The sequence below is a fragment of the Semicossyphus pulcher genome, unplaced genomic scaffold (genome assembly GCF_022749685.1).
Source record: "Semicossyphus pulcher isolate SPU_LCO1_2020_fin unplaced genomic scaffold, fSemPul1.0.p SCAF_5, whole genome shotgun sequence".
In the NCBI taxonomy this organism is placed as follows: domain Eukaryota; kingdom Metazoa; phylum Chordata; class Actinopteri; order Labriformes; family Labridae; genus Semicossyphus; species Semicossyphus pulcher.
This window is the reverse complement of record NW_027211726.1, coordinates 28,221,496-28,235,138: the sequence shown is the minus strand read 5'-3', so window position 1 is coordinate 28,235,138 and position 13,643 is coordinate 28,221,496. Positions and strand designations below refer to the sequence as shown.

Below are 13,643 nucleotides of genomic sequence, written 5' to 3'. Positions count from 1 at the left end.
TTGTGTCAGGCCCGTCGGTGTCTGGCTGATGGAACACAGACAACACACTGAGGAGCTTGTGTGAGATGAAGACGGATAGTAAAAGATAGACACAAGTAGATCTTTAGGCAGAAACTCAGCCAGTGAGATACCGAATGAATATCTCTACTCTGAGATACAGAGAGTGGAGATATCCATTCATGACGCACATCCCCAGACTCATTTGAGTTAACTAGAGCATATGAAAAACAGTTTGTTATTATCATTCTTTTGTTTAAAAGTGAAAAGAAAGACCAGTGTACCATATCTTCCCATTTTTGACTTCTTTAATGATTTAAAAACATGTATACCCTGACCCTGGATATAGAAATGTACAGTATCCTGATGGAAAAGTTTCAAAAATAACCATTACACAGCATCTACTATAAAGATGATGGTCAGTTTCAGGCACTTGGAACCGTATACAGTCATTGTTTGTCATGCTACACAAGAAAGTTATTCTTTGGTCCTCTTCCCCCTCCGAGTCAGGTTATTGTAACCACAGACAGAACAAAAAACAGCTTTCTGGTTTTGTACAAAGTTATTTACATTTCTTTAAAGACCCAATACAAGCCTCCATCGGACAAGAAACAGAACCGGCAAAGTTCCTCTGTCACATGTGAACCCTTCATATTTCTCCATACATGTCCACATTGGTTATTCAACGACAACAGAATAAAAAGGTATATTGGCTCGAATGAGATTTTTTTTTTTTTTACAGCAGTATTAATTAATATAACTTAGTGGAATGTTTTGATATAAGATTTGGCATAAAAGGTAAATTGGTTCCTTTTTGTCCATGTTGGGCCTCGAACCAAATGAGCCGCGTTGCTACAGAGGTACTGAGCACTCCACTGAATGCTCAGCAAGGTCAAAAGGAAAGCTCTCCAGACGTCAAGTCAATGCTCAGCTGCAAGGCAGCCATGTTTGATAAGAGTTACTGCATGCAGCCATGGGTGACTGAACTTGTGCCACATAATAATTGCTGAAGTTGACGTCTCTGACATAGGGAGCAGGCTGGTAGTAGCAGGTGATGTTGGACAGAGCAGGGATAGCGTTCTGTTCAGCCATCACGCGCAGTGCCAGAGCGGAAATAAGTGCCAGTGTCTGTCTGCGCTCATGGCCCATCAGGCACACAGTGCTCTCGTCCACCACTCTCCTCAGTGTGATCAGGTACTCGTAGCGCTTGTGCTCCATGCCCGCAAAGTGGTTCTGCAGATACCCCTCCAGTTTCCTTTGTTGCTCGCCTATGTCGGGGAAGTCGATGAAGAAGCGCGAGCACATGTAACGCTGCATCAGTTTCATCTGAGCCTCGGAGGACGGTCCAAAGCCACGCACCAGCAGGTGACAGTACTTGAGCAGCCCGCCGCCCCGGATCTCTTCTGGGCTGCGGGTGGCGATAGTCCTGGAGCGAAGGTGACCCAGAGCTTCCTCAAAGTCTCCGTACATGCTCTCCCCCTGCACTGTAGGGTGGAAGGTCTCGGACATGGCCGTCTCTGAGCAGCGGTCGAAGAGCAGCAACGAGTCCAGGGTGATCTGGAATGAGTCAACACTGAACTCAAACTGCCTCCTCAGGGAGTCCACAAACTTCAGCTCCACGTTCTTGCCGGTGTTGTTGGACAACGAGATGAGACTCCAGCGGTCCGTGTCGTTGCAAACTTTCACCAGTTTCTGCACGTATGCTTCCTTCAGGGCGAGGGCTGTGATTCGCTCCCTGCACACTCCTTCAGGCAAGAAGTCCACCAAGCAGTCCAGCACCACGTCCTTCACCAGCCGGAACGTTCTGTCATCAGTGAGACTCAGGCCGAAGATCAGGTCCAGGTCTTTGTAGCCAAGGCCGTTGTCCTGGTGGAGCACATGGCTGGCCGCTGAGCCATTCAGCTTGACATCACGTACCACCACGCCTCGCTCCTCCAGTCGAGCCCTGACCACCTGAAAGATACAGAGACGGGAAAGAGAGAGTGAGCGATGGATATCTAGAAACAGATAACAAGAAAATGCAAGTCTGTACATGCAAAAAGGACGCTGCTCACTCCTGACTGAATTAAAAATAAAAGAACCTGAGGTCATTTGAACATGATACAGCATGATTGGAAAATTCCAACCTAATAAAAGTAGTGAAACAGAACAGAGACAGGTATCCAAGTTTATTACACCCTACTGGATATTTATATATTTTTGAAGTGTTAATATAAGCACCAGTTTACAGTGAAAATGCAACATGATTTGACTATTTTTGGAACCCTGAAGCTTTCATGCAGTCTTGGAAAGCCAGTGTTGAATTAGCAGACATATCTCTTCATATGTGAAGTACGGGCAATATCAGAGCAACAGAGCTGAGCTGTGGAAAATGACAGGCCAGTGCTTGTCTGCTGTCAGAGGCTCTAAACTTAAAGAACGGTTAGGCTGTGTAAACTTGTGGCCTGTGATCATATTGAGAACATGCGATCCCTTTGCTGTCATATAAACTCTTTTTGGCTCGAAAAAACAAGATTTATGTTCTTATTGGAGCGCACACACCATGATGCACTGCTGCTGCGATGTTTGGGAAAACTGCTGGGCTACAGACAGCTCGGATGTTTATGCTTCCTGTCTGTTGCATCACTCAAAGGAGAAAGCAGCAAAACAAGGCCAATTCAGAAGAAATCAAAAACACAGCTGGTCGGACAGTTCGGCTCAGGGAGAGTTTGCTAACAGATAGCTCTCAGTCAGAGTGGACACACGTGTATCCAGGCAGGTAAGCACAATATTTCAGAGCCTGGATACTGAGTATTATAACGCCATGTTTTATCTTTATCTGATGGTACTTTAACAGACTTTACACTTCAATACATGATATTATATGTAGTGTCTTCGTCTGACAATGTTTTTCTTATGTATTTTGTTGTGGTCATTATTTGAACAATCAAGACTGAAAAACACCAGCGAAGCTCACATATACGCAATAGAATTTTTTATTTATAGGACAGCTGGAGAGAGACAGGAAATGTTGGGAGGAGAAAGTGGGGATTGAGAGCCTCTGTAAATGTTATGCCTGCTCTACCAACTGAGCTAAACCAGCGCCCCAATATATAGTGGCTTTTAACCCACGCACAGACACAACATTTGTTTTGAGTTAGTCACAGTTAAGAAAATAAAACCTGTGCTGTGTGTTAGAATGAGATGGTGAATCATGCTAGCTGCTTCCTTATGCTTAGCCTAGCATAACCCCGGTTTCTGAACCTGTACTTTAATGTCCTGTGAAACAGCGAGCAGAGCGCTTTTTGATTCTGCATATTTATGTGAGTCCAGTAAAAACAGAATGTTCGGGAGAACTTGTCGTGGATATATTGATTGGTGTTTACTTCTTGAAGGGGAAAAATCTTGAAATTGGAAATACAGGAGAACAACTGTGAGAGAAGCAGGAAAATCAAAAAGATTTGCAAAATGTTTGCTAGCTTAATCCTAGGTCTGCCCTTAACTTGCAGCATTTATGGGTGACAGGGAAAGGACATAAGGAAATTAGGATAAGCCCCTGAGTTTAGGATGAGCCATTTACAAAACATTAATCAAATTACTTTAACTTCTAATTCAATTCATCTAATCTCATACTTCTAAGCATATAGCTAAGCATATACATATTTTTATACACACTTTTAAAACCCTTAACAGAGAAGAGTTTCTGCCAAAAACAAAGTTAATCTGCTGGTTTTCTGTCACACACTTCTAAGGGAGAGCTAATAAAAGCAGAGGCACTACATAACTCCAGTGTCAAAAGAGCAGATGGTTTGTAGAGTGAAAGTACACAGGTTTTCAGAGGGCACGGGACAACACTGCAGAGAAGGGGATTCTTTTGAACTCAAGCAAGGGAAACCCACAGCAGTATTTGCTCTGACCTCACACTTAAACAGTTGGTTCGAGTTAACAGCACGCCATAATCTGCCCGTCTGGGGGTCCCGAGAGGAGCGTATGGGGAAGCACAGCTCTGCCGCCCCCTCCACCCCCACATCCTTCAGCACTCATAAAACAGGCTCGTGCATTTCCCACATGACGCACCAGCACCTGGTGAGTGGAGCGGAGGGAGACACTTCCGCCAACGTTCAGCAAAAAAAAAAAAAACTTGTAAAAAAAGAGCCGCAAACACACCAGACTGTCTGGTGTTGACAACGCCTTGGCGACACATAACAGTCTCTCCGCTTTCCTTCTCCAGTCTCATTCGTTTCCTTGACTATTTAATTCAAGCTGCGGCCTGGATGTGTTTTTATTATGGCAGTTTGAAATGACCCAGCCGTTTACCAGCCCATAGTGCCCCGGACGCCTAAGAGAGCTTTGGGCAGTGAGTCAGTGGATCCCTCTGCCAAGGAACTGGCGACAGCGAATGAGGAGTTATGAGTCCCTGACCTTAACTTTCACTCCAAAACTAACCCAGCCAGTCAGTCGTACAGTAGCTTGGCAGCCAGCATGGGATGATGATGGTTTTTCCTCTGTTTTGAAAAGCTGCCTTGAGTTTCCTATGCACGGGTGGTCATTTCACCTGTATGCTCAGACCAGACTGAGTCACGGGCTGAAACGCGACGCAGTTACTCCTCTATGAAGGATCTGTTCATCTGCTCCGAGGGTTAAAAGACATTTGAAAAACTTTGAAAGGATTCTGTCCTTCTGGTGAGACGTTTGTTTTGGGTTTCTGAGCCAGCCATGTAAGATAAAACTGGTGAGAGTGAAAGCTATGTGAAGAATAGTCATCCTCATGCATGCTGGGACTATGACGGCGTCTTGTGATTTAATACTGGAATTAAGTAACTCACACTATATTGTACTATACATGCAGTATTATATACATCAGGTAGATTTTCCCTACAAAAATAAACTTCATACACACTTTTAGCCACGATCCCCAGTCCCCCTGTACTAACAACAGTGGGCACTTCTAGGTAGACAACTGGCAAGGTAACCACAGACAAACATAGAAGATAATGGTATTATTAATTGCCACACAAGTTAATTTTTGTTGTACAGTCATATTTGTAATATTTAATATCCAGTCAAACACAGTAGCCTGACCTATCTGACCTTTCTGCTGTATCACATGTAGCTACAGTGTTGTTATCCTAGTTTTACCAACATCAACTAAACGTACTTACTAACCTGCTGTTAAACTTCTAAACCCCTGAAACTGTAGCCTTTCTGTGTCAACTAGCTAACGCTAACACATTTAATAATTAGAACGCTAGCTAGCTAGCCTTAATGCTCAGCAGTTAGTAATGATGGCCTGGCTAACTCCTCCCTTCTCAGATGCTGAGTCCAGTACTGTCTTTGAGCATGTTAGCTCTCCGCGAAAGGAAACCTTAAAACCCTTCTCAACTCTTTATCGTTGCCCTCTAACCCCACTAGACTTAGCATCTGTGGTATTAAATAACTGACACAGGGGTTTTCTACCAGGAAGTTATTGTTTAAAACATTTTCATTTTCATTAAGCCCCCATAATACAGAAGTGATAACACAGACTCTATCCTCAATGGTAGTTTCATACAGGTTTGGTTTAGGTAAGCATGAGTCCTTTATTGGTGTTCAAAAAACACTGAAACAATAACTTAATCTATGTAAAAATACGGCCAAAGAGATGCTGTCAGCACTGCATACGCATTTTCTTGTGTGACTCAAAGACAATTTGCTAAATCATGAATTGAAAGGAGAAATTGAAAACAAACTGGCTGATAAAAATCATTACCGACCACATTAAACGGAATGTTCTGAGCTTGGCTCCTCTCGGGAGCACTGGGAGCATGTGGTGTCTTCATGTTGCTCCTTCTCAACAATAGCCCAGTGAGGAGTTGGTTTACAGCCTGGCGAGGGCCACAGTGGAGTCAGGCGACTGGTCTTCACTTACCACAGTGATACGTTGTCAAGCCTGACCCACAAGCCCAGTGTTATTACGGGCACTAATCCACTCCTCACATTCTGCTTCTGGTCCAGGCCACTCTCTACGACTCCCAGTCTTAAAAGCACAATGGTGAAAGCAGAAGCAGAAAAAAAGGGAAGGGACCTATCTGAAACATCTACCGTAGACACAACACTTTAGTTATAATATGATAGCCAGCTGAGCTGGAATAAGATATGACCCTCTTCATGGCCAAAGAACCACAGAGGCCTCCATACCTCCACCCTCACACATAAACACACTCAAAAAGTTACGACACACAATCGAGCTATCTGTGTTCATCATCATACGGTATGAAGCTTCTGTGAGGCTCTGTAAATACAGCATGCTGAGGGAGCTTGTATGGCAGCAAATATTCAGACTGTGGGTTGATGTCTGTCAACAGTAAATGAAAGGGAGAGTACAGGGGTGTCAATAACAGTAAAAGTTTTCCTTCACTGCTCCCGCGGCTCACTCACAACCAGACCACAAACAGATGTTATTTAAATGTGGTCCTCAGACAAACCCACTATTGAGAGGGGCCCCTCTGACTCTCTGGGAGTGTGATCCGTTGGTCACCTTACCTAGTCTCTGAAATCACCTCTGTTTCTCTCAGGTAGACAGCTCTGTCTAGTTCATACTCTACAAAAATGGTATTAACAGAAGCAGACTGGTGGTTTTGCATGTTTGAGCCCATTTATCAAGAATACCCCACATTACTGTCAACCATTTTCCAAAACATATCACAGTGGTTTAGATCTTTGAGTGTGTTTTTCCTTCCTTCCAGTCAGCCACTGGTTTCCATTCATGCCCATATGGTATTAAAATCAACTAGCAGAGACTTCAAACCTGCTTGACATATTCCATGAAGGGGAACATGGCGTCTGCTTTTATTTTTGTCAAAACATTGGTACACAGTGAGATGGTGCGGACTTTAAGAACTGATTTTTTGTGCCATGTGCTTCCAGCAATAAGTATTTAGTATATGTGTTTACTTATAAATGTGCATCAACTTATAGTTAGCATACACCCTGACAGAGTTGTCTTCCTGAAAATAGACAAAGTTTCAATCTCCAGCTAGTGTTACTCTTAAACTAGCAAAGTTAGATCTTGTAGCACAACTAAAGCCTACTATAAACTAAAAGTAGGGATGCACGATATTTGATTTTTTGCTGATATCCGATACGCTGAGATTTTCGATACCAATATGTATTAGGCACATGTTTTTTTCCACCTAATTGCAGAGAACATCAAGTCTCCTTTGTAGTGGAATTGATATCATGCCTACTCTAATTGTAATGGCCAAAAACTGCCATTTCGCAGACATCTTGCACCCTTCTTCAGGCTTGACGGAAGAGGCGTGGTGCAGGCAGTGCACACGCACACTTGCGCCGAGTTAATTTCATAGAGTTACATCATGCTTTTTTAGGGAATTTAGGCATTAATGCGTTGTTTTATCGGCGGAAAATATTGGCAAAGAAATATATATATAATATATATCTGCCGATGTCGATATGTCGTTTTCAAGCCATAATCTGCAGATACAATTTATGCTGGCTACAACTTGCAGGGTTTTTTACAAAACCACAACTACATTTCTGTTGATTATTTCCCCTCCTGCTCTTTGTGGAAATTTACAAGCTGAAAATGAACAATGGAGCAGAAACAGATGCAGCTTTTGGCCATAGCTTCTATTGTGTGTGCAGTGGTTTGCGATATCTGTGTTGATTGAGGGTGTAACGTTAGCTGTGTTAGCATTATTAGCTTCCTTTAACTTTAACTGCTTCACCAGAGCTAAACGCTAATGTGGTAACACCGTTGGCTAACAGCCAGGATCAAAGTCTCAAGTCACATTCAGTAAGGACACAGTGACAGCAGCCTTTCTGTGTGCAGTGGCTTGAGCCTTCGCCGGGTACCCCTTATGTTTCATGTCTACCCAGTTTGCTTCCTGTTTGGTGGGAGGGAGAGCACAATTACTGGTTGTTGACAATGTTCACTTCATTGAACCTCACTTTTTCGGTTAATCAAGTCTTAAACCACAATAATATTAAATATATTACGCTGACCTATGACCTCGGACTGGCTTTTGTGACCACCTTACACCTAACTATCACGATGACTGGTGCCTGCCTCATCTAATCTAAAACTGTTTTTTATTTAATACGATATTGGAAATTTGTATGTGACAGGAAAATTGACTTGAGAAGTGGTTTGGTGTGAGGCTGGCATTAGTTGGCGAAATGGCCTTTATCCAGGTTCTGTCTGAGGTTTCTTTCTGTTGATAGGTCGTTTTTTTCTTGCCGCTGTCGCCAAGCGCCTGCTCATGGTGGAGTTGTTGGGTTCATTTAGACTATTTCAGCCCTCTTCTATATTTAAAATATCAAAAACCTTTGTTGTGATTCAGCAGTACATAAAAGTGAGTTAAAACTACACATACTGTAATTACATCCAAAGATGATACTTTCTTTAACTTTTCAAAGGAGCTTTCTTTTGTTTTCATAAGTATTTGGCATGTTTTTGTTGTCTTAAGCTATTGACCTCCAGGCTGCATGCAAAAACAGGCTTTATTACTAAACTATTTATCCTTGTGCTTGAGGTAATGCCTAATCCAACATGCTAACATGGTAGCACTTAAACAGGACATATATTGAGAGCAGAGAGAAAACTTTGGTGCCTCTCATCACATATTGGGTAAGCGGTGGGATTATTTCCCAAAAGCTGGTCTCTTAAAGTTTAGAAAGAACTACTCTGGCTCAGGGAAAGAAAATGTTTGGGGTCCCTGTATGCAGGACTGTGTAATGAAGGAAAGGCATTAGTGGGGAAGTTCAGTGCTGATGGTAGGGGGCCTCCTTGATTATGGTGGCCCTAGAGATGTTGTGTGTGAGGGTCTTTCTTCCCCACAGGAGCGGCACAGAAAAAAAGAAGTGAAATATGAACCTGGATTAGTGGAAAATTGCAATTTAGGCTATATAATCCCCATATGTATAGGTTTCATACCTAATACTGAGACTCAGTCATTATATCATTTTTACAAGAGCTGTGAAAAAAAGGAGCAGAAGTTAGTGGAAAACTGCCGTCACTGTGTTAGCTCACCCCCGATCTTATGTCAGTGTAAAGATTGATACTGATCAATGTCAAAGTCAAGCAGTGGCAATCTACAGTATGTCTCAACACATTAAAAAGAAAAGCAATGGTGTTTTTTGTTAGAGCAACAGGTAAATCCTCCTTTTTTGGATAAGTGTCCAGTTAGGTTTATGTGGGAAGAAGTGAAAAAGTTCAGCCAGTGCAGAGACTGCATGTCAGATTTCAGAGGAACTTTCTAGAAGTGAAAAGAAGCAAAAAAGAAAATAAAAAGCCTTTTCACAGTTACTTAGCGTATAATAATATGATCATTTTCGCATTATACATCAGGCAAACACACCTTTACACATTTTAACACTAGGCCATTTACACCCTTTTCACTCAACTTGCCAACACATATGTGCAGAGTCTGTCTGTCAGTGAGTAGACTATTAGTCTGTGTGTGCCTGTGAGTGCATTTCTCCCTCCTGGCAACTCACATAAAACTAAATTCTACCTTTTCCTCTTTTTACATGGACAACTTTTATAAAATTGAAACGAACAGTTTTCCTTTCTCTGACTCCATATAAATCGAACATAATATTTGAAATATGTCTCAGACAGGGTATTTGCATAATGAAATCAATAATATGTTTGCATGACTTTTGGGCCTGATTTATTTTGGTATTGAAACCACAGTTAATTAAACTTATGAAATGCACGTACGTATCGATGGTTTTGCTCGTTCTCAAAGTTTTTATTCTTCAACTTATCACCAGTACCAGATGCGCCAACAGAGACTTTATTTCAAAGGGGAGATCAAAAAACTGAAAGAGAGTTGGATGGACCGGGGTCTCACCTGCACGATCTGCCGGGGCTGCACGGACAGTGTGGGGAAGTTTCCGCGGCCGTGGATCGGGACGCTTTCGCCCAGGATGGAGTCCAAACGCTGCACCTGATCCCAAGACAGCACGCTGACCCGCCGACTCAGCTCCGAGGCATCACCGGAGGACATGGCGACCGGACTCAACGGGATGTCCAATATGGGCTAGAAGGAGAAAAGAACCAGCACCGCAATTCCTCCAGATGAAGAAGAAGATGATGATGGTGAGAGGATGAGTGTGGATGAAGTGGGAAAACACAAACAGCGCTTTCTTTGTCTCCTGGGAAAAGTTTCAAAAACCTCCAATATGCAACAAAGTGATGATAAAGTTTTGTAAAAAATCGGACATCTCCAAAGCAGAAACTTCCTGTCCTCCTCTGTCTGTCTGCCTCTCTGTCTCTGTGTCTGCACGGACTCTGTCTTCAGTTTAAAGCCGCCTCCGGACTGTCGCCGGTTTTTTACAGAGCTGGGATTAACAGCAGCCTTCCTATTGGCTGGGGAGAGATTTATGAACCCTCCGACATACAGAAGACTACAATCAGCCTACACACAGACACACACATTTCCACACACGCACACACCTACTCCACGTGCGTCAGAAGAGAGGTTCAAGGACTGTGGGAAATATGGTAATTACTGTTTAAATGCAATTAAAGGACGCAGTCTTGAGAGTCCAATATTGTTTTCCAGTTATGTACCAAACCTGTTCTACCTGTGTTCTTAATATGTTTTCTATGACTGAATGAAGAAGATTTAAAAGTATTTATCCAGACTTCAAGTAGCCCTTGTGAAATCAGTGAAGAGCAGAAATTAACTAACGACAAAAGCTAGAGTAAGAAGTAAATTTTTCAATATTTTAAAAATCAAACCAAACAGCATGAACTTGCAAGATAATGCACTTTTAGTAGCTTAACAATAAACATGATCAAGTAACCCCACCTTCAACACTGTCATATTACATAATCTCTTTTATCTTCGACCGAGGAAAAACAGTCTGACACACGTCACAATTATAAACAAATGGATTATATTATGAAAAGTTGTGAAACTGTTTGTTCAAGTTTAGGCAGTAATGTGCAAAGGCACACTTACCAAGAGCTATAGCTCGAAGGTCACACAGATAAAGATGAAGTAGTTCATATTCAGCTCACAGTTTCAAATGTTGAACAAAACTTACAGTCCAAAAAATGAACTACTTCTCATTCATTTATTTAGCTGCAGCGAGCTCTTTTTCAGTAGTAGGCTTATAATTATTTCTTGAAGTCATTGTTCACTCGCAGATATTTCCCAACACTGGCTGGATGCTGCAACTCAATGTATTATCTCAAATTTGTTGCTGATTTGACATTCAGACTTTTTTTATCGGACCTGGCAGACACAATGTGTATAAAAATGTGAGTTTTTTCCTTCAAATTTTCATAAGAACTGGCTTCAGCAGTACCGGTAGCTGCATTGTCTGCTATCGCAGCATTAGCCATGTGGGATGCATGCCGGGTGCCGTAAATCAGACTTTGGCTTACACAGTCCCTAATGAGTTGCAAATTGATTCCTTCAGTTTACTGTTCAGGAAAAATATGAGCACGTTCAAAGAACTTGCTCTTTTAGCGTGTTAAGGCACAACACTGGGTTAAGGAACCAGAACTACGCAAAAATTTGGTTGAAATTCGGAAAAATATTGTTATTTTGGTGCAACTAAATACCCTGGTTAGTCATTTTACGTACATGGTTTATTTAAGGTAAATGATATTTGTTCGATGACTTGAATGATTTCAATGTTGGCTTTTGGTTTCACGCAGGACCCGAGTACCATTTCACTGGGTGGAAGTCCCTTGTTTGTTTGTATTACATCACCTGAATACTTACTACACCCAAAAGCGGTCGCCCTCTGACTACAAATGTAAAAAAGAGTCGCAGTAAGCTTTTTGTTGGGTCGACCTGTACAGTCATATTTTTGGTGCAGAGACTTTCAAAATAAAACAGGTTTACGTTTAAGTGAGTGCACCCTCTAGTGGTTGTAGTAAATATGACTGGAGCAAAGGTTAGCATCAACATAAACACATGCTTTCCTTAAATCTTAACCATTGCGGTTCTACATTATAAAAGGGATTTTATATTTTGTTTCGAAAGCACAAACCATTGTGCCACCATCTATCCATCCATCCATCCATTATCTACACCGCTTATCTTTTTCAGGACCCGGGGGGGCTGGAGCTTATTCCAGCTGTCATTGGGCGAGAGGCGGGGTACATCCTGGACTGATCACCAGTCAATCACAGGGCTAACAGAGACAACCTTTCACACTCACACTCGGGCAGTTAACCTAACGAGCATGTCTTTGGACTGTGTAAAGTTGGAAGATTTGATGAAATTACTTGATAAGTGAAGTTGAAGTCCAAAGTTAGTTTTTGATCCTTAGACGTTTTCAGAAGAACAATTAACGACAAAAAAAGACTTTAGATATTTCACCAGGTAAGCAAAAAGTTGACCTGCCGTAAGATTGGACAAAGATAGGGATGAATTGTTTACAAGAGACCTTTAATGCCTTTACAAACTTTTATGACAATCCATTCACCAAATCAAAAATATGTGCCTAATGTTTGGGCAAGAAGAAAACTTAGGTGCTAACCTGCTTCACCTGCCAGTCTGCTATCGTCTCCCAACCTGTCTTTCTCATCGACATATCCACCACTCTCAAAGCATTGACCACAGCACACATTCCCAAACTTCACCCTCCTCCTCTCTGAACGCAGATACAGACAACTAATGTGCAAAAAGCTCAATTTGGAAGCAATTATGTTCCCCCAGTCGTAACTGCACAAGACACACTGTCAGTGACTTGTGTGTAATGTTCGTGTTCGTGTGTGATAAGGCCTTGCTTTGAATGTTTCTCTGTACAGATTATAAAAACTAATTTCCTCTATAGAGGATGATAACAACTGAATCTGTATCTGAATGGAACCAAAGTCTTGAGGGTTCATTTCATTTTAACAAGTTCAAAATCTTTATGGTACTTTATATTTTCATCTAACTATTCAGGAAATAATAAAAATGCTGCAAAGGGGTTTTTCCATCAGGAAATCTGTCTCTTTTTTTTCTCTACCAAACCTGTATAAGGAAATTGCAGGAAAAAAGAATAAGCCTTCTTGATGCCTGATAAGTATTGGGTTAGTCACTGTTTCACTGCAGTGTTTATCTAACAAGGAAACTTACATTACTAAATTTGTGATGAAACAAATTCACAATGGAGACTGTTGCATACCTGGAAGCCATGGTTGACTAAAACACCTGTTACATGGACATTTCAGAACGTTTATTGTTTTCCTTGAGGCTGACTCATCCGTCAGGTTGATCATGTGATGCTTGTCATCATGCATCGTCAAAGTTTAATTTGCAGAAGAATTTGTGTTTCTTGTATAAGTGTTGATGAAAGAGGAAGCAGACTAGGACTTTAGAGCAGAGCAGCAACATGCTAAACAAGTTAAACATTTGCATGTTATGTTTTTGCACACACATGTCACTCAGCTGTCAGTCTTGTTTTGTGACTTGTTCCTGACTCACACCCAGCTTTTATAAAAGAGGCTGAAATTCCTCGCCTGCTCTTAACAAACATATTGTATAACTGCAGATTACTCTGAAACCTATCAGATCACTTCAATTTCCAAGGAGTGTTATCACGAAGTGCAGACCAAAGGGCCTCTGGACGCCTGAATCCATTTGTTTCTCACCACCTTCATCTGTTTAGTCTCTCATTGAGTTTTATGTACTGTATTCGTCCGTACATTTATG

The 13,643-nt window shown here is 41.8% G+C and overlaps 1 protein-coding gene across 1 annotated transcript; it reads right to left on the bottom strand.

Annotated features, from left to right (window-relative positions):
• Nucleotides 1–295: 295 nt before the first annotated feature.
• tent5bb (terminal nucleotidyltransferase 5Bb) lies at nucleotides 296–10,270 on the bottom strand. The gene is made up of 2 exons (XM_069681984.1): nucleotides 9,834–10,270; nucleotides 296–1,950 (listed from the first exon to the last, which is right to left on the bottom strand). Exons 1-2 carry the CDS (start codon nucleotides 9,987–9,989, stop codon nucleotides 925–927), a joined length of 1,182 nt encoding a protein of 393 aa, XP_069538085.1. The 5' UTR covers nucleotides 9,990–10,270; the 3' UTR covers nucleotides 296–924.
• Between the last annotated feature and the right edge of the window lie 3,373 nt (nucleotides 10,271–13,643).